Source organism: Vipera berus (assembly GCF_964194415.1).
Source record: "Vipera berus genome assembly, chromosome: 4".
Taxonomy (NCBI): domain Eukaryota; kingdom Metazoa; phylum Chordata; class Lepidosauria; order Squamata; family Viperidae; genus Vipera; species Vipera berus.
The window spans coordinates 53,532,931-53,552,253 of record NC_138206.1 but is presented as its reverse complement, the minus strand read 5'-3'; the positions used below and the strand labels follow the sequence as shown (position 1 = coordinate 53,552,253).

The following is a 19,323-nucleotide window of genomic DNA, read 5'->3' as shown; positions in this document are numbered from 1 at the left end:
AGCCCTGCAATAAGTAAATGCCACTCCTTTGGAATCAGTATGTTGCAATCTATAAAATTAAACAAATAGGTTAATACAGGTATCTGCAATTCCAAACTACTACATATAACTTCCAACAGTGATAAAATTAACACCGAATTTAAGCTATTTAATCGATTCTGCAATTTCTGAGTATGTGACAGGAGCCCAGTAAAAAAGCAGTCTAGCATCAAGCTCCAATCTGAACTAAAATTCTGTTTTTGTAAAATTCACTTGACCTATTCATATTGACTATATAGCTATCTTTGCTCTTTTAATTTTATGTTTTAAACTTTTAGACTGTTTTTAGTGAAATTCTGGTCAATGATCACAATCTCCTATACAACTGTGCAGTTACTGATTATGGATCTCCCTGGCCTAAATCCCACACACTCTTTGAACAGAACCTTATTCTGAGTAAGCCAGCAAGCAGTTTCCAAGACAAGAATAATTACTAGACAGAGAAGTTACTAAATACTTAGAAAGCTAAATAGGCAGTTATTGACCAGGTCAGAATTAGATTTAAAAAAAAAATTAGAACCACAATTTCCTGGTTTAATTCTTCAAAAACATGGATTGTCCAGGAATGCAATGTTGATAATAATTGTCATCATGTTTTTAGCATCTCATCTAGTCCATATCCTATCTTCAGAACACTTTAATTTTAAAAAGAAATTAGACAGGAATGAGAAATGCTAAAAGCATGATGACAAATATGTACCAATATTACATTCCTGGACAATTTTGCTCTGATTGTATTAAGTACCTTAAATCAATGTCTTTAAAGAATTAAACCAGTCAAATGTGACGCTAATGGTTTTTTTTTTTAAAAAAAGCTAATTCTGGCCTGATCAATAATTGTCCATTTAGCTTTCTAAGAATTCCTAATTCTAAGAATTCTTAATTCTTAGAAGTGCATTCAAATAAAAGGTGAATATGTTATCTTTTGGGACACTCAGTTTTATGGGACAAATTTTCAATGGCACTGGGAAATTCTAACAATTTGCTAATAATCAATATCATTTCTTCTTTCCTCTTACATTTATATATTTTACCACCAAAAACATATTCAACCTAAAACCAGGGACAAATTTTTTTATTAAAAAATTCCATGCATGCTCGTCAATTTTCACAATTAATTCTGCAAATGGTGAAGTTGAGGATTTGCTTAATTGTAATATAACTTAAACCTGTTTACCTTTAGTTGGTTGTTGAAAATATCTATCTCCTGAAGTTTTGATCTGGTTTCTCTTTCTACTTCATCTAGCTGGTTACGAAGTTGCTGGCATGCTAATTCCTTTGCTTCTAAAGCTCTTTTGACAGTGAGAAATGAATCCCCTATTTAAAAAAATACTGACAGTGAATATTTTAAAAAAGACTCTCTGATTCTTAAATGGAATGACCTTTCAATATACATATTTCTGCTAGCAGAGAACCATTTTAAAATGAACTTACGATGCAAGCTGTTTTGCTGAACTTGCTTTAACTGGTCATTGAGTAATTGTTTTTCTGGAATCAATCTTCCAAGCATTTGCTGGGATTCCTAAAAGAAGTAACATGAGAAATGTTGTATCTATAACCACAAATATCATATCACAATTGTTTCATCATTCCACAAAAACCACTTTTCTGAGAAAACAGTTCCTTAAGCCTGCCAAAAAAAAGCCACTGTGTAGAATACTTCCAAATATTTCCCCTTATTTTGTGTTATAGATATCACTTCCTTTCACAACACAAATAGAACAAGGTCTAGGCTCTCTACACATTTGTTATCACTTTGAAGTGGCAGAAAAATTCCATACAAAATCTTGAAAACAAATTTGTTACACTAATGAAGAATCCCATCCTAAAGATAACATTAGGATAATAGCTCCTCCTCTGAAGTAACCTGTTAAGATTACACCCAATTTTTCACAAATAAAGATTTTGAAGAGAATTTTTCATGCCTTATTCTTCCTTAGATTCATTTCAATGGCGTTTCTTATTACAACAGAACAATACTGTAACAGGGAACAACACTTGTCATTATCAGTAAGCCAAATATGAGTGCAATAGAACAGAGGTCTGCAATCTTTCTCAGTTGGCAGACCGGAGGGAAAGGGAGGGGGAAGCATTTTACGCATGTGCACATACAAACAGGGGCCACGAGCACGCACAACGCAAACAGGGTGGTGCTAGCGCCTGTGTGACACTTGCTAGCACCGCCCCGTTTTTGCCACATGGGCGCTATCACCCTGTTTTTGCCACGGCAATGGCGCTAGCACAAGTAGGGGTGAGTGCCCATGGCCTGGTAATGGGCTATAGCCCACAGGTTGGGGACCCCTGCAATAAAGAAACAACAGATACTTGGTAAAGACATTTCACAGAAATTCCAAATCAGTTTTTGATGAAAGTGTAGTTTTATAGGGTTCAACCAGTATATAAACACTACCAACTAACTCAGCGGTGCCAAACTGCCGGCCCGCAGGCCGGATGCGTCATCCAGAAGCCACGCCCACCCCATTGCCACCAATGGCAAAATAGTCCCAATACATCTCGCGACATCACGAGTTTGACATGTCTGAACTAATGAACTATCTGGCTTGAAAATTAGATGAAAAATGCCCATTCTAATAGTTAATATTTTTGTTATGAAAAAATAAAAGTATTTCAGTTTTTGATACTTCAATCACTAACAATTATCTACAAAAGTTACTAAATATAGTCTTTGAAAGATACTTAGGGAAATGCCTGCAATGTAAAGCGGGCAGTAACAATAGAACAACATCCAAATTAAGAAATGACAGCATTTTAAAGTGAAAATTTGCCTGAAATCTCAGATGCCACATTTTTTTGCTTCAGAAAACTAGAGGACCAACCTCAAGTATTTTGTGAGACTATTTAAGGTACACTTGCTCCTAGGCAGCGTAATTTAATAGCTACTCAACTTAACTAAATTTCAATATCAGAATAGATTCTGTGGGATGTGGGAAGAAAACTACAGCATCATATGCACTGTTTTCTGGAGAGAAAAAATGGGACACAAATAAAAGTTCATTTCCTTAGATACTGCTGATTTTCACTGTTGCCACATACTTATTGTCTAATACAGATATTAATTAAGCATAAATTAAATCAACTTGCATAAATTAAGTCCTATTATTTCAATGCAAGAGTACATAAGATACAATTTTAAACATTTTCAAAAACTATATACTTACTTGTAACTGCTGTTGTAAATGTGTGATTTCCGCAATCCTCAACTCTCTAGATTTGTTTGTGCTCTCAATTTCTTGCCTTTGAGTAGCCAATCTGCATCTGATATCCTGAAGCTTCCCTTCCAGTTGATGTTTTTTATCATTCTTCAACAGGGAAAGAAAATATTGATTTATTCAGATTTTAATTAGAACACAAAACTGGTTGCAAGTTCTTTTAGTTATACTTCTAAGTTGAAAAAGATTTCTTTTTCTGATTATAAACTCTGATTTGAGTATACCAAAAGAAAATATACTTCTTTTAGATGGAGATTAAATAAAATGCAATTACACCAAAAAATAATAGCGAAGTATTGTAAAAGGAAATTTAACAGTATTTTTTTAAACAAGCTAAATAAAGATACTGATTTAAGAATGGCCTGGGATGCAAGTAAAAGTTTTATTAGAGGATATTTCATAGAAAATAATACTGAACTTAAAAAGAATCAAGAGAAACCCAGATTATTTTAGATGAGATAAAAAGAATTAAAGAAACCTGCAAGAAAGATAAATATCTCTCATCAAATTAAACTCTTACAGCAAGAGTTATAGATACGGAAGGTAAGAGAAATGGAAATAAAAGGGAACTTATGCAATGCAAAAAATGTTCAATTTGCAAATAACCAGGAAAATGTCTAGCACACAAATTAAGAAAAAAAAAGATATTGAAACAGAGAGAGAGATGCTGTATTAATGGATAATATGGCAATATAAAAAGCATTCCATCAGTACTATTCCAATTTATAGAAAGGGCATGATATTCCTTTGGAGAAAATAGATGGATGTTAAAAAAAACACCAAAATCTATCAAAGATGTAGTTCCATTCATAATCTTTTCTTTTCTTCTCTTTCTTTTCTTTCTTCTCTAAGTTTCTGAAGCTTTAAATTAAACCAAGGAAAGTACCTGTACCAAATGGATTATTGGACTCTTACTATAAATATTTTAGGATGAAGTTCTATAACCTTTGCAAAACATAGCGAATCTTATTTTACAGAGAGGAAAGACGCTAGAAACTTGAAAAGCTGCAAATACTGCATTTATACCTAGAGGGATAAGAATTGATTTCAACAAGAAATTATAGACGAATATTATTATTGAATAATAATGACACATTTTTCACAACAGTACTAGCTGACAGATTGAAACTAATTTTACAAGAACTTATTCATGAAGATCAATGTGGATTTTTACCTAAAAGACAGCAAAAAGAATGTGAAAATTGTACTGGATATTTTAGAATATTTTGAACAGCATAATGAAAAACAAGCTGCATTATTTTTAGGTGTAGAAAAAACTTTTGGTAATTTGAATTGGACTTTTCTATTTATAGTTTTGGAAGTTATGAAGCTTGGAGAGAATTTTATAAATAAATGAAATGATTTATGCTTCATAAAAAGCACAAATAATAATCAATGGAAATTTAGCTAAATCATGTGAAATATAAAAAGGAACAAGACAAGGTTTTAAGATTAAGAAACAGAAGACAAAGATGTTCAAAAAAACCCAAAACAAGATCAAATATAATTAATAAAATGGATTACCAGATTAAGAAAGTAAAATTTTTGGGTTTCAATATGATAAATTTCAACTGTTTGCTATTTCAAGATAATTATGTTACAACTAGGAATGAAGTTTAAAAGAATATGTTAAGATGAAAGAAAATGCAATTGATTCATTGGGGAGAATTTTTATGACCTAGATGAATGTTTTGCCTAAATGCTACTTTGGTTCCAGACAATACCCATTTTGACTGATATACCATAAAATAGTAGAGAGAGAGAACTAAATTTGTGCAGCAGCAGAAAAATGCACAAGTTAAATACAAGCTGTTACAAGATGTAAAAGAAACAGGATTGGGTTTACCTGATTTGAAATTATATTTTGTAGCTTATTGTTTAGTCTGGCTGAAAGAATGGATGCTACTGAAAAACAGAAGGCTTTTGGAATTAGAAAGACACTTGAAATTTGTGTAGCATGGATATTTATGATACAACAAAACTAACGTTAGTCAGGGGTGTCAAACTCAATTTCATTGAGGGCCGCATCAGCATTGCAGTTGCCCTCAGGGGGCCGGGTGAGTATGACCTGGGTGGGCGTGGCCTACTGGGTGGGTGTGGCTAGAGTGCGTATGGCCTACTGGGTGGGTGTGGCCAGCTCTACATCGTTCGCATCAAGGGTGCCTATGGGGGCCTGGGCAGGAGTGGGACAGATCTGAGGGTCTCTGGCAGAAGGAGGGTCTCTGGGCCAGGGCCAAGGCAGTGGGGGCCGTTCCCTCACTGTTTCCAGGATGGCTTCGCGGGCCGCATGAAACCACTTTGCGGGCCGGATCTGGCCCCCGGGCCTTGTGTTTGACACGTTTGATATAGATGATAGATACCAGGGGCTCTCAACAGAAGAAGCAGTTTATAGAAGAGAAATGATAGTAAACGCAAATAGTTAACTTGCTCTGATATACTAGAATTTTGCCAAGGAGAATGTAAAATATATTACTAAAACTTTCGTGTTCCTTTATCTTTAACTTTCAGTTGGATGAAATGGCGCATCGTGTGGCAACAGTTTTAAACCAAGGTACTTCAAATGGTACCAGTAGATGAGAATATTTGTAGCTCAGTGGGGTCCTTGGTACACTGATGTTAGCTAGTTTGCTAATGAAAAGTCTGCAAGAAAACCACGACGTTCAGAGAGCATCAAGGATCCCATTCTTCAAGTCAGCTAATTTATAGAATGTGTCCATAATTTGGGACGATGACTTCCATGGGGCTGAAATTTCACAAATTTGTGGCTACTTCAGTGCTGTTGCATTGCTGTGTTAATGCTGCCACCTGGAGGTTCTGTAGACTGGCCTCTCCTTCAGTTGATGGAGATAAGATAGGCCAATCCCACCCTAACCTTCCTTAGGCCGAGTAGAGAGATCCCACCATCAGCTGCTGGGGGGTAGTCAGCCGCGATCAAAGAAACCAGAAGTCACTCCTGCTTTTTTGCCCGAGATCATTTCTGTTTCTCTGTTTAGGAAGGAAATATCTCTGAAATGATGATTCAGTGGGTCATGGGTTGTCTAGTGTAAAATAAAATCAAGAGAAGAGTTGGAAGGATACACGGGTCAACCGTTTTACTATATTCAATTGCTGAAAAGATGTAAAGTAAATAAGGTAACTTTTGGTTCTGAACACTGCAAGACTGAATTTGAAACAGAATTATGTACAATGAATACGTTATTGCTAAAATGTATAAGCCTTTACCGAATATGTGAATGGATATATGATAAAATGGGCTAAAACCTTTGATTCAGTACTGTATACAAATGGAACAAAGGGAGAAAATGTAGTTGAAAGGAGTGAAATTCACATTATATTATAATCTTAAAAAGAATTTTTATAAAGTGATGCATTGTTGGCATATGACACCAGAAAAATGGTTGAGAATTATAAAGATACTTCAATTTTATGCCAGAAAGCCAAACAAGAAAAGACATTTTGTCATGCTTGGTGGATTATATCAAATCCTAGAAAATTCTGGACTCAAATTATATATATTAATACAGTACGGGAAATTTTAACAGCCAATATGCAATTGAAACCAGATACCTCTGTTTTGGGATTGATGAATAAAAAGTTGACAGCAAGATTATTACATGCATAAAGGTGGAAAAATTCACCTTTATCTACAATGGAGGAATAGATGGTGAACAAGATGGAACTTGCTGAGATGACCAAATTGGCAGTTTGGGTTATAGAAAATATATTGTCTAAGTTTAATGCTGACTGGCAAACCCCTTGAACTTTTTTCATAAAACAAAAAAAAATGAAATTATGTTTTGATGATTAGAAAAAATAATTATAGAAAAAAATCTACAATTTTGAAAATATTTGGCAAATGTTTCTCACTTACTAAAGCTTCCAGTTCAAACTCCAAAGTTTTTTTCTTAGCTTTCAAAACAACTATATCTTCTTGTTCTTTGTTTCTTTGATTCAGCAATTCTTGACGACGATTACGTTCCCACTCAAGCTGTCTTTGCCTTTCCAGTTCTCTTTTAGCAGCCTTTGTTAATTTAAAAATATGAAAAAATTATTGACTTTTGTTGCTCTGTTAAATAAAAGTTTTAACCTATATAATACTGTATGTATTAGTATTGTATTCATACAAACAATGCAGATATGTGTCTCCCTGTCATCTTCCTAACATGAAACTAGATATTAAGTAAGTCTTGGATTTCTTTCCTAGTATTTCCTTGGATCTTCACTCTAATTAAAGTACATTTAATTAGACACTTGTGTGGTTATGCAAATTAACTCTCTCCAAGAATGCACAATTTATGAATGTAAGAAAAGTAGCCAGATTAGAAAGTTCCTATCCATCCAAATATTAGTATGTTAGTTCAAGTGGTATTCTACAGAATGAAAGATTATAGATAGAAATGAGCTTACAAAGCAAGAAGAATGAAAAACAAAGGCATTTTACCTGTTAAAGATTCTGAGGATAGCTAATAACTAAATTAGTATACCAATTAAAAATTCAGGCAATTTGATTATTAGGCAAAAAAGCTGCTTGAAAGGCATAGATGAACATTCTACAAAGGTTCAGTAACTAGCAACTAAATAATAATAAAAGCAATTATCAAACATAACTATTTTAACCCAATTTTATTTGATAAATTAGTTGCTAAATACTGTCTCCTAGCAGCAAGAAACATAATCAACATGTGAGGTAAACAATGCTTTCTTAGATATTCATTGTCCTTAAATTCCAAGCTGGCAAGGACTTTTTAAAGTTTTAGTACCAGAACATTCATTTATGCTTAAAAAGATAAGCAATAGGCAGCAACAGTTTAGATTCAGTGCAACATAAGGCCAAAGTTTACACAGTCATGATTTAGAGCCAAGTTAAGGAACCAATACTTAAATGTACCTTTCCTGACAAAATGTTGCAAAAATATTAAATTATTCCTTCCTGCCCCATTTTGCCAAATATCTCATTTACACAATTTTGAAAACAGAAAAAGAAAAGAAAAAGAAACACAAGGTATTGTATTTCCCGATATAATTTTTCAACATAATTTTGACAAATGAGTGTTCCCCTGGAAATATTTATTTACCTCACGTCTTTCTATTTCTTTCCTCCTTTCCTCTTCCCTCTGGCGTTCCAATTCTCTCTGTTTTTCTAATTGTTTTTCTAATTCCATTTGCCTTTTCCGCTCCTGCTCCTGCCGTTCACGTTCCTTCCTTTCCTGCTCTGCCCTTTCCAACTGTGCAAGGCGTTCTTGCTCTTTTCTTTGTTGTTCCAAAAGAGCCTGTCTCCGCTTTTCAAGCTCTAGATTGCCACGTTCAAAGTTCTCGCGTTTTTTATCTTCAAATGTAACTTTAAAAAAATGTTACAATTAAAATTCAGATGTGATTTATGCATATATGAACATGAAGTTATATAGTCTACCTGGAATGTACTTTAAAATTGTAAAGCCCTATACAAATGCCTGATCTTTATTATTCTTGTAGATATATATATATATACACGCGCTAAGGACACTTCATAAATGATCAGAAATTTTCCATTTGTCTTCCATGTACCTTCAGAGCAGGCAATCATAGATCTTACGCAAAATTTCTTACCATGCATTTCTCTTCTATATGTCACAACCATTATATATACTTGATGCTATCAAATGGGAATTGGCCTCCAGCAAATAGATACTATCAGTTGTGATTTGTGGAGCAGTAATTGGGTTACTAGGGATGCGGTGGCTCAGTGGGTTAGGACGCTGAGCTTGTCGATCAGAAGGTCAGCAGTTTGGCGGGTCGAATCCCAAGTGCCGCGTAACAGAGTGAGCGCCTGTTACTTGTCCCAGCTTCTGCCAACCTAGCAGTTCGAAAGCACGTAAAAATGCAAGTAGAAAAATAGGGACCACTCCGGTGGGAAGGTAACAGCGTTCCGTGCGCCTTTGGCGTCTAGTCATGCCGGCCACATGACCACGGAGACGTCCTCGGACAAGTGCTGGCTCTTCGGCTGTGAAACGGAGATGAGCACTGGCCCCTAGAGTCGGAAACGACTAGCACGCAAGTGCGGGGGAACCTTTACCTTTAATTGGGTTACTAAAATTGGAATGATGAATCATACAATAAACGCCTTTACTAATAAGGACTCCCAAATCCAAAAAATACTCTGCCATGATCTTCATGATGGCAACACTATTATAGTACAATTCTTTCTGTTGGTGCAAAAATAATGTTGGAAAGCCTAAATAATGTTGAAGAAATCATTTTCATGGCAATTTCCACAAGGAGGAGTATCAATCTACTATGCTGCTATAATGATTGTTTCTGAAATAATGTGAGAAACAGTTGTATTGCAATCATGATGATAGAAAAGCTAAAGTGAAAATTTTTATTGACATGACCTCTGCAAATATAGTTTTTGTGTTCTATTGTAAATAGTCTCTGGGGTTTTCTCACACCAACACTGTAATAAAGGCTTCTTCAAATGCAACTTACATATCATACGATATAATTTCCATAAAATACAACGTATTTCTTAATTTCAAATAAACTCTGGTTTTCAGAACTTAATCTTTCAAAAATAGGCGGGCCAATTTTATTCCATTTACATTTTCACTCACCAGGCAATTTCTTTTCCAGCTGCTGCTGTTCTTCTTCTAATACTGGTTCTTCTGGTAACCGCTGCTCTACAGACATTGAACTAGTGATAGATACACCACTGCCAGAGCGAACTCTTCTATTAATAAAGAATAATACGTTAAAATATATGCTCACACAAAGCTGTTATTCATTCTAATATTGTCACTTTACTCCCTTCCCAACTATGCAGATAACTAATTTAAAGGTTAAAGTTCAGGATTATTAAGCCTAATAAACTGCAGTGCAGGCATTCATTGGAAACTAGTACAATGGATGAATTCAACTTACAAAGCCATTTGTTTGAAACAGTGATATAAAAGTCTACTCTGCAACAAGACTGTGTGTGTTCATGATTCGGTAGTGGAGAAGCAGGATGAACTGCCATACATTACTGAGACCTGGCAGAGGCAGGGAAGCAATGCTTCCATCTATTAAATCTGCCCAGCTGGTTTGTAGGTTTAGCAACAAGAAGACTGGCAAGGAGGGATGTGGCATTGATCTAGATCTCAGTTGTGGCCGAGTACCTTTCTATGCAGTTACGCTCTACGGAAAAGCCAGGGATCCTTTTGTGTACCTGGGTAACCCACACCGGGTAAACCAGACCAAGAGGCAACTCCACAGGAAATTTGTGATTTATTAAAAGTAGGCGACCCTAGTACTAGCTATTCCTTAGAGCAAGGGTCTTCAAACATGGCCCTTTTATAACTTGTGGACTTCAACTCCCAGAATTTCTCAGCCAGGATGCCTGGCTGAGGAATTCTAGGAATTGAAGTCCACAAGTCATAAAAGGGCCAAGTTTGAAGACCCCTGCCCTAAAGCGTAATTCCATAAAAAATAAATAAACCTTTATTGTCAAAGTACAACGTGTACATTGAGATTAGCTGAGCCTCCCTCCGTGCTCTCTCCCCCCAACACACAGTGACAACAAACCCTCCATCCTACCACACCATGTGAACCAACTACACCACACACCGGCCTCCCAAATCAATTCTGCATAAATTCACAGAGATTATATCCCATTTAAAAGCCTAACAGCCCACGGATAAAAGCTATTTTTCAGCCTGTTGGTACGGCTGGCTATACTCCTATATCTCCTACCGGATGGTAGGAGAGTAAAGAGATACCGTCCAGGGTGTGAGTCATCCCTGAGAATCTTCCTCACTCTTCCAAGGCAACGAGCCCTGGCGATGTCATCCAGTGGTGTCAGGGGACAGCCCACAATGTCTTGTGCTGTGCTCACTACCCTCTGTAATACTTTCCTGTCCGCGGCTGTCAGACCAGCATACCAAACCACAATACCATACGAGAGGACGCTCTCTATAGTAGACCGGTAAAAGAGGGTCATTAGCCGTTGTTCTACCCTGTTCTTCCGCAAGACCCTAAGAAAGTGAAGCCTCTATTGGGCCTTTCTAGCCACCTGGGTTGTACTCAGCTGTCATAATAGTGACTTGTGTGATTATGCTATCCTCTCCTCCTTATACTCATGTCTGTCTAAGCTGTTTACCTATACTTCCTACTTGTTTTGGACTTAACCATATTTATCTTGATAAACTGGCAATGGATCTGGCCTATCTTCATCTTTCTTTACAGCTGGCTGCACTGCTACTCCTGCGGATACCTTCCTGAATTTCCAGACCTGGTTGTCAACTTAAGTGATGAATCTCTCTCTTCTATGTTGATACTGTAGTTTAGTTCTTCAATCTCCAGGTGAATATTACTGGGTTGGATTGGAAACTGGGGTGTGCAAGTGGTGGGTGAGGGCACAAAGCTCCATTTGCTCATGTGCAGGATTAGGTTGCATACACGAAACCATCCCCTCCCCCCACCAGTCTGCGGGGCCAGAAAGGTTGGGGACCACTGTAGTAGAGCTCAAGAGTTCATGGCCTTTATGACCATGTCCCAGGTTATCCTGGCACCAACACACATGGTTGGTCACATGTTAAGACGTGGTTTTCATCTCTTAGCAATTGCTGTGTGATCTGGATGCAAGGGACACAACGATTTACCATTTGTAATGAACTGATCACTTTCTAATCCACATGCAGTTGACTATTGCCTGCTTCCTTCTGCCAGGCTGTACTCACTTGAATAACCCACACCAGACCACCTATGGATCCATCTGTTTTCTGACAGTAACTGGGGATTTTCCCAATGATCTGGCAGGGAAATTGTTGATGACCTGCTTCGGGACTGGTGTGAAGTGGGATTTTAAACACTTGATGAAGTTGTTCCAAGAGACTTCTCTTTGCTGGCTTATTCCAGGTGGCCCTTGGTTTCCAAGGACCTCTGGTAGAGGAAGAAGCAGAAGCAATGCCCGTGGTGCAGAAGAATGACTGAGACTGAATTTGACCAAGTACAGCCACATGTTTAAGTTGGGTCTACTCTTTGGTGATAAGGCAGGCAAAGCATTCTGAATCCTCCTCTCTTATTATGTTTCAGGCTGCCATTAAAGGCACTCAAATTTGCTCTTATGTAGACTCCACTTGCTTGGATTCTAGGTGATGATTGGGGAATCATCTTGCCAGGTTATTTATTCTTTGAGGAAAGAACAGGGTGCTCTGTAGGTTCTCTTGACCATCTGGGTTCTGGATTCTTGCCCCTCCTGAATTCTTTGGATAACTAGAGTGGGACTTCCCTGGATTTGGGGGGCTGCCTCACTGTGGGAGGGGTCAATACTGGCGGTCTTTAAAAAGGGATTGGTTCATCTCTTCTCTAAGAGACTCTAGAGACAATAAACAAATACTGTCCAGTCTCTAATCTTCATGTTTTGGTAAAGTTTGTTCAGATGCTAGATTTATTGATCAGCAGATTATTTGGACTCTTCAGTCAAGATTCAAATCTAGGTGCAGAACAAAGACAGCATCAGTCACTCTCATCAATGAACTCATTAATGAACTCCGTTTGGTCCAAATGAGGGTAGTTCAATTTAATAATTTGATAACTACATGTTTAAACAGTAAGACAGAGCTATTGGGTTCCTCTATGGCTGTTTTGCCTTTGTAAGGGATTCCACTGCTCTTGAAAAGGAGCAGGTCCAAAATCTGAGGGTCCTTTTGGACTCACAGCTTTTGCTGGATCAGCAGATGGAGGTGGTGGTGGAGGGGGGGGAGTCTTTGCCCGGCTTCAGCCTTGTGTGTTAGTTGCCACTTCACTTGGGTCATGAGGGGCCTGACTGCAGTGGCCCACAACCTCATCAGTACCTGATTTAACTATTATAACAAGCTTTACCTAGGGCTTCCTTTAAAAACCACTCAAAAGCTTCAGCTAATGTAAATTCAGTGGCCTGTATTCTAACAAATGTTCACCAGTGGACATACATTACACCTACTTTGTGAGCCCTGCAATGGATTATTAGTTTTTGGATGCAATCTAGCACGCTGGCTTTAACCCATAAAGCCCTTTATGCCTTGCTGGCATGTTTGTTTATTCCAAAGATTTATATGGCTGCCCATCTTGTAAAAAGATTGGGTAGCTTGGTATCAGTTTATCTGTAGTACCAGATCTCCCCATCTCCCTCAGTCTGATTGTGCTGGATTTACTAGTCAGGGGACCAACACCCATAATCATTATTCTTCCATGACGGCGCTGAGTCTCTTGAATAGCTTTCCATTGGAGGTTAGTTTGTCCCCAACCTTATTTGCCTTCTGGAAAAAGTAGAAAACAGAGCTTTTCTTCAGGAGTTTTTTTGGGGGGTGATGGTGTCACCAGGTGCCTGCTTATGATTACAGCATAATATAAATTTGATTAATACATTTAGACAAAACGAAAAAGTCACCTCTCTAAATTAGAAGAAATGACAGCTTGGACATTATATTCCAAACATAATAAAGCTATCTAAAATGCAACAATATCATGAGTAGAATTCCAAAGATAAAATTCAGCACCAAAATGAAAAGCTGTAAATTTTACCTAAATGAAGGAGGAATATATTCCGGGGATAACACAGGTGGCAATGGCTGTCCTGACATAGCCATATCGATTAAATGCATAGCTAGAATAAACTCTTCGGCTGTCAGTTTTCCATCTTGATCAATATCTGAAAGATTCCTATTGAAGGGGGAAAAAAGAATGTCTAACCTGAAGTTCATTGATAATTTAACTCTGAAATAAAGCAAACTAGTGAGATCTGAAAAACAAACTGATGATAAGCAATTTTATGAAAAATATTTACCATATTGTAGCCAACTGAGCCTGTGGCAAACTTGACTGCATAAGGATAGTTCTTGCTTGTGGACCTAATAAATGGGAAACATGCCATGATGATACATTTTAATACAGAATTTTCAAAATGGTTGCCTTGATTTTATTTCTATTTATTCAAATTTAGTAGCTGCCTAAGTCCAATGGACTATGATGAAATATTTATAGAACCTATTCGTAAACAATGCAGCCCTTAGAAAAAAATCTTTTCTATTCCAAAGAAATGTAAAAAAACAATTCTTAATAACTACTTTTCCAAAGATAATCAACATGTTTTAATGGCAAAGGGAAATGTTTCTAATCAATAGAACTATTAGTTCTACAGCTTTGTATATTATATTTTATGTATGTATACATAGAGATATCTCCATTAATAAAACTTGTTAGTTAAAAAAGATGCTACTGTCTCATTTGTGCTACTGTATACTAATATGACTAACATTTCTATACCATGATCTTCTACACAAGGCCCCAATAGAAAGTACAGATTGTTCACAGGATAAAGGTGGTTCACATATCAAAATTAAAGCCATTTTAGAAAGGTACAGTCATAAATGAAACTCAAAAGTGAAGTGACAACTGCTCTAGATGTTTAGAAACAGATAATCTTCAAATACTGCTTCATTCCTGAGCATCACATTCTGGATTAGTTAACATTTTTAAACATGTTTCGGAAGGCAATCTTTAATATGTTAAGAGTTACATACTTCATGTATACCATATTTCTTTTTAAGAATATTGATGAAAGCTAAGTAGGAAGAGACTTCCTTTATAGCTCAATTTCTACCAATAAGTTCAGTATTTATAACAGCAAAAGAATGAAAAGGGAAATATATCATACTGCTTTCGTATACACAGCGTAGATTCACAGTCTAGTTATGATTTGCCTTTGAACAAATATTGTACCCTAGTAATGCAAAATACTTAAATTTTATTTTATCTACAGTATATGCAAAATACTTAAATTTTATTTTATCTACAGTATATATTATACTGTTGAGATAGTATTGGCCTTAAAAATATTTCACCTAACAGTCACAATGAGAGAAATGGAAGCAGGCAAAAATGCATGTTGCAATAGTTAAAGAGCCCTAATCAGGTTAATATCTTGTTCGAACTGAATCTGTTCATCCAGTCTGGCCAATCCATACTGGTCCTCAAGAAAAAGTCTGCCAAAACCTCCCTTCTCTTTTGTTGCCTTCAAATATGGATATGACAGCAGGCTGTCACTGTAATAGCCCCCACCTTATGGAATACATTCTCTTATGGAATACTTTCCCCCTGGAAGTAGGTGTAACAATTTGCAACAATTCTAGAAATAGTTTAAACCTATACCATGCATTTTTGACCCTTACAGACTTACTACAGACATTTATCTTTGTTTTATTTGGGGATTATTTTTGTTTGTGATTATGATTTGGTTTTGACTTTGTTTTTATGTCCTGATTATTTATGCTTTTAGGTTCCTTTTGCTAATGTTGTATGCTGCTGAGTCTCCTTTAGAATTGCCATGGGATTGTGAATGCGGTAACAAATAACTAAATAAATGCTTTTAAAACTGCATTATTTCAAAAAAGGTATTATAAAATGAGCTATGCTTGTATTTGACCAGAAAGCCATTACCACGAACTGCTCTATGGAAAAAAACAATTCTAACAGTGTGTTTATCTAATACTATTGACAGGGTTCTTAATTTAAGCTATTTATATTGGTTGCAAGCAGCTGTAAGAGGATTTTGGTCTGAAAGATTAAAATGAAATAAATAAATAAAATAGCTGGATCAAATCTAAGTTCCACATTGTACAACATACGTTTTCCAAAAGAGGCCAACAAGATGCGGCCTCACTTTTATTTCCCTAATAGCTAGCATTCAGAGACATACCACTTCTAAATCAGGAAGTCCCCTTTCACCAATATAACTAATAACTCGTTGGCATGACTTTTTAACCACTGCATTACACAAATTTCAAAGTATTTAGCAGAATTAATCAAACCAAACATATTTTGAAACTAAATATATTTTTAATGTATTTTATTCAAACTGAATATAATTTTAAAAGTGTTCATTAATATGCATATTCTAATACCTGTTAAATGTCCACTCATTGTTTTATCGTGACTATTGAATAGCTGCCTGTATTTTAGTCTTGATGACTGAGGAACAGCCCACTCTACTGCCGGAGATGCACTGGAATGATAGAACAGAGACAATAAACCATAGCTCCAAGAATACTAAATTCTAGATTAGATTTTTTAAAAGTAACTTTCTTTTTGTTCTTTTAACATTTTAATACCACTGAAGTGTCGCTTAAGTTATCATTTTACATCTACCTTGGATCAATAGAATTTCTGCAGAGGGATTAGCCCTGTGAAAATACCTTAAAAAATCAGCATGCCTCTCACCAAGTTTTTAAAAGATACATTTTCATTTTTGTTTTCTATAATGTGGTTTTTTACAGTTCTTTTAGCATTACGCCACAAATGTTTATTGTAATGAACTTTTCCATTACCATAAAATATTCCTTTAATATATATATATATATATATTCATTCTTTTCTCTTTTTAACATCTTGGATTTTTCTTCATAATTACTTTCTCTTGACCATTTTAAAGTGTCCATATGTTTCCAATATTACCAGTACAATACCTGGTAATCAATAAACATACTTGTCACTAAACCGTTATACTAGCAGTCTGAAAGGTACTTGATGTGAAACACAGATTAAAAGCTTAAATGATAATGTCAAAAATAGGTCAACACTTTGAACTATGAGACCAGTTCAAGACTCAAACCAAGACTTGTGCTTCCAAATGTGTATAAAAGTAATGTTTTCAACATTCTTTCTTATTCCTACTGCTTGGCATTATCCATTCCCAGTCTGTTATACTTTTAACATTCCAAGCAGAATAGATTTGAAAGAGACCATTTTAGTCTATCAAATCAACCCCTCCCCTCCTTAGTGCCATAATTCAAATAAAAACCTCCTGGTCAGTTGGCTATCTAAACCTCCACAATGATAACTGATTTTACTGTGAACCTGCTTTTACTGCTCAAAAGGTTTTTGTTTTTTTCCCTCATATTCAATCGGAATCTTTCCACCTGTGATTTTAATTCAACCTAAGAGGTCCAACATGTTTCTCTTGAGTTTTCTCAAGCTTAATATAATCATTTCCTTTAATTTCTTTTCATAGGATTTAGTTTCTAATCCTCTAATCCCTGGATATCTTTATGGAAGTTTTTTTAATGTGTTCTAGTTTATTCTGAATCTTTTCTAAAATGTGGTGCCCACAGCTAGATTTCAAGGTAAAGTCTTACCAAAACACACTATACAATTATTTCATTGTTCAAAATAATGAATATCTATCCCATTTGAGCCTACTACAAACATGATGCAGAACTGTCATGTTAGCCTGAGTTTCATTAGTTTTCCAAAATCTTTCACTTTGATCCATATTTCTTGTTGTTTAACTGAGTTGATTTCTTAGCCATTTGTAATTTACTCTAAAGGAAGCTATAATTAAAAAATAAGATAAAAACAAATTGTGTCAAACTGATTCCAACAAATTCAAGCCGGATTTCAAGTAACAATTTTAAGTGTTTAAGATCAATGCCTTTATGATTCCAAGGACTGACATCAAACTAAATAATCTACAGCTCTTTGTATATTTATTTTATACCCTGGTCACACTGCATTTCTTGCAGGAGTGCGTTACCAACTGACATGACTTTTTTCTTTGTGTTTTTATAAAGCACAATTGCATCTTTTTTTTTACTAAAGAATTTATCGGTCCTCTGTTCCATTCTATAAGGTAGCTTTTTAGTCCCTTTGACATTCAGAGACAGTTTAATTGGCAAGATTAACTCAAGACTCTTGTTAGCACTCCCTGTTTTCTTGCTCAGTAAGCTTGCTCTCTTGAACCTAGCTGCCTTTTATTCCTCTTACAGTCTCTATTTTCTCAGCAGGGAACAGTTATTCAGTCACCCATATTAGGTAAACAGCAAGTCACAGGAAAGAAAAGAAAATTACATCTCACAGCTGAACATGCAAACTCTAATAGCATACCGCCTCTGGTTACTCTCCTATTTCCCTGCTCGTTTTCTCTCTCGATTCTTATGCAGATAAAGATACTGATACTGAGAGATAGCTAAAACAGAGCTAGTCCCATTAATCTCAGACTTTAGATTCTTGGCAGAAGATTAATTGCTGTGTTCTATACAGAGGCTTCCCAACATACTCTATGAATGCTAGCATTGCTACTCCACTAAGAGGCTGCATTGAAACAAATGTTAAAATAGATGCCCATGTTGATCTCCAAAATAAGACTGTATATGAATAGGAATTACTAACACCATTCAAAATACGTCTGAATAGATGTATCTCAGAATTTAAATTCCCCCAAATGTAATAAAATAGGACATATTACCATTTGCAACTCACATCTTTATTCTTAACTTTTAAAATTTCTGTATATGAAGTTCACTTGTTTGGCAAAACGGAGTTTGTTTTATCCTATGCCAGCAACTCAAGTGTCTCCAAAAGTTCTTGGACTGCAATTCAAAGCCTTCTCATCAAACATGGACTGATTTGATGTGCATCACATTTAAAGGAATCTGCTTAGGAAAAGCTGGCCTATCAAATGTTGACAGTGAATCTTAAGGAAGGAAAGGAGTCCCTGAAGCTTTTACTGTGCTAGTGGTAACCGACTACAGGGGGATAGCACTCATCTCTCTTTCAAGGGCCATTAAGCCACTGCTGTCCGAAGACGTTTCCGTGGTCATGTTGCCACCAAAAATATACATATTCTCCAGAATTCAAATTTATTTACCATTTATGAGTATACCAGTTCTGTTCAATTAATAAGCAATATATTCTGGTCAATATTGCAACAAAATTGCAATTGCAACAATTAAGAAAACTTCTCTCCTAAATAACAATGCTTTTTTAAAATAAAATTATGCTTTCAAGACAAAAATGGCAATAAACCAGCTAAATATATATTAATGAATATCTATGAAATTCTATACATGATGGAATAAAATGGAGAATTTCAGTGTCAAAAACAGTTGTAGAGGAAGGAGAAAACTGCATTCAAACATAGGCATAATCAAAATAAATGGAGAACTTATTCCACGGTAACAAGAATAGTTAGCAGTGTAAATCACATCTAGCTAATTACTTTTCCAGATAAATCCAAATCTTATTATTTATACAAAACTTTAATCCATGACTATCTTTTCACAAC

The 19,323-nt window shown here is 35.8% G+C and overlaps 1 protein-coding gene across 2 annotated transcripts in view; it reads right to left on the bottom strand.

Annotated features, from left to right (window-relative positions):
- Window positions 1-19,323, bottom strand: part of ITSN1 (intersectin 1) — a 100,169-nt gene that overhangs the window by 53,907 nt on the left and 26,939 nt on the right. For both annotated transcript variants that reach the window (XM_081327431.1, XM_081327430.1), the window contains exons 9-17: window positions 16,166-16,266; window positions 14,050-14,113; window positions 13,788-13,925; window positions 9,860-9,975; window positions 8,345-8,607; window positions 7,141-7,290; window positions 3,219-3,359; window positions 1,474-1,561; window positions 1,217-1,356 (exon numbers count right to left, since the gene is read on the bottom strand). In XM_081327431.1, the coding sequence (XP_081183557.1) occupies window positions 1,217-1,356; window positions 1,474-1,561; window positions 3,219-3,359; window positions 7,141-7,290; window positions 8,345-8,607; window positions 9,860-9,975; window positions 13,788-13,925; window positions 14,050-14,113; window positions 16,166-16,266 (1,201 nt within the window). The remainder of the gene's footprint in view (window positions 1-1,216; window positions 1,357-1,473; window positions 1,562-3,218; window positions 3,360-7,140; window positions 7,291-8,344; window positions 8,608-9,859; window positions 9,976-13,787; window positions 13,926-14,049; window positions 14,114-16,165; window positions 16,267-19,323) is intronic.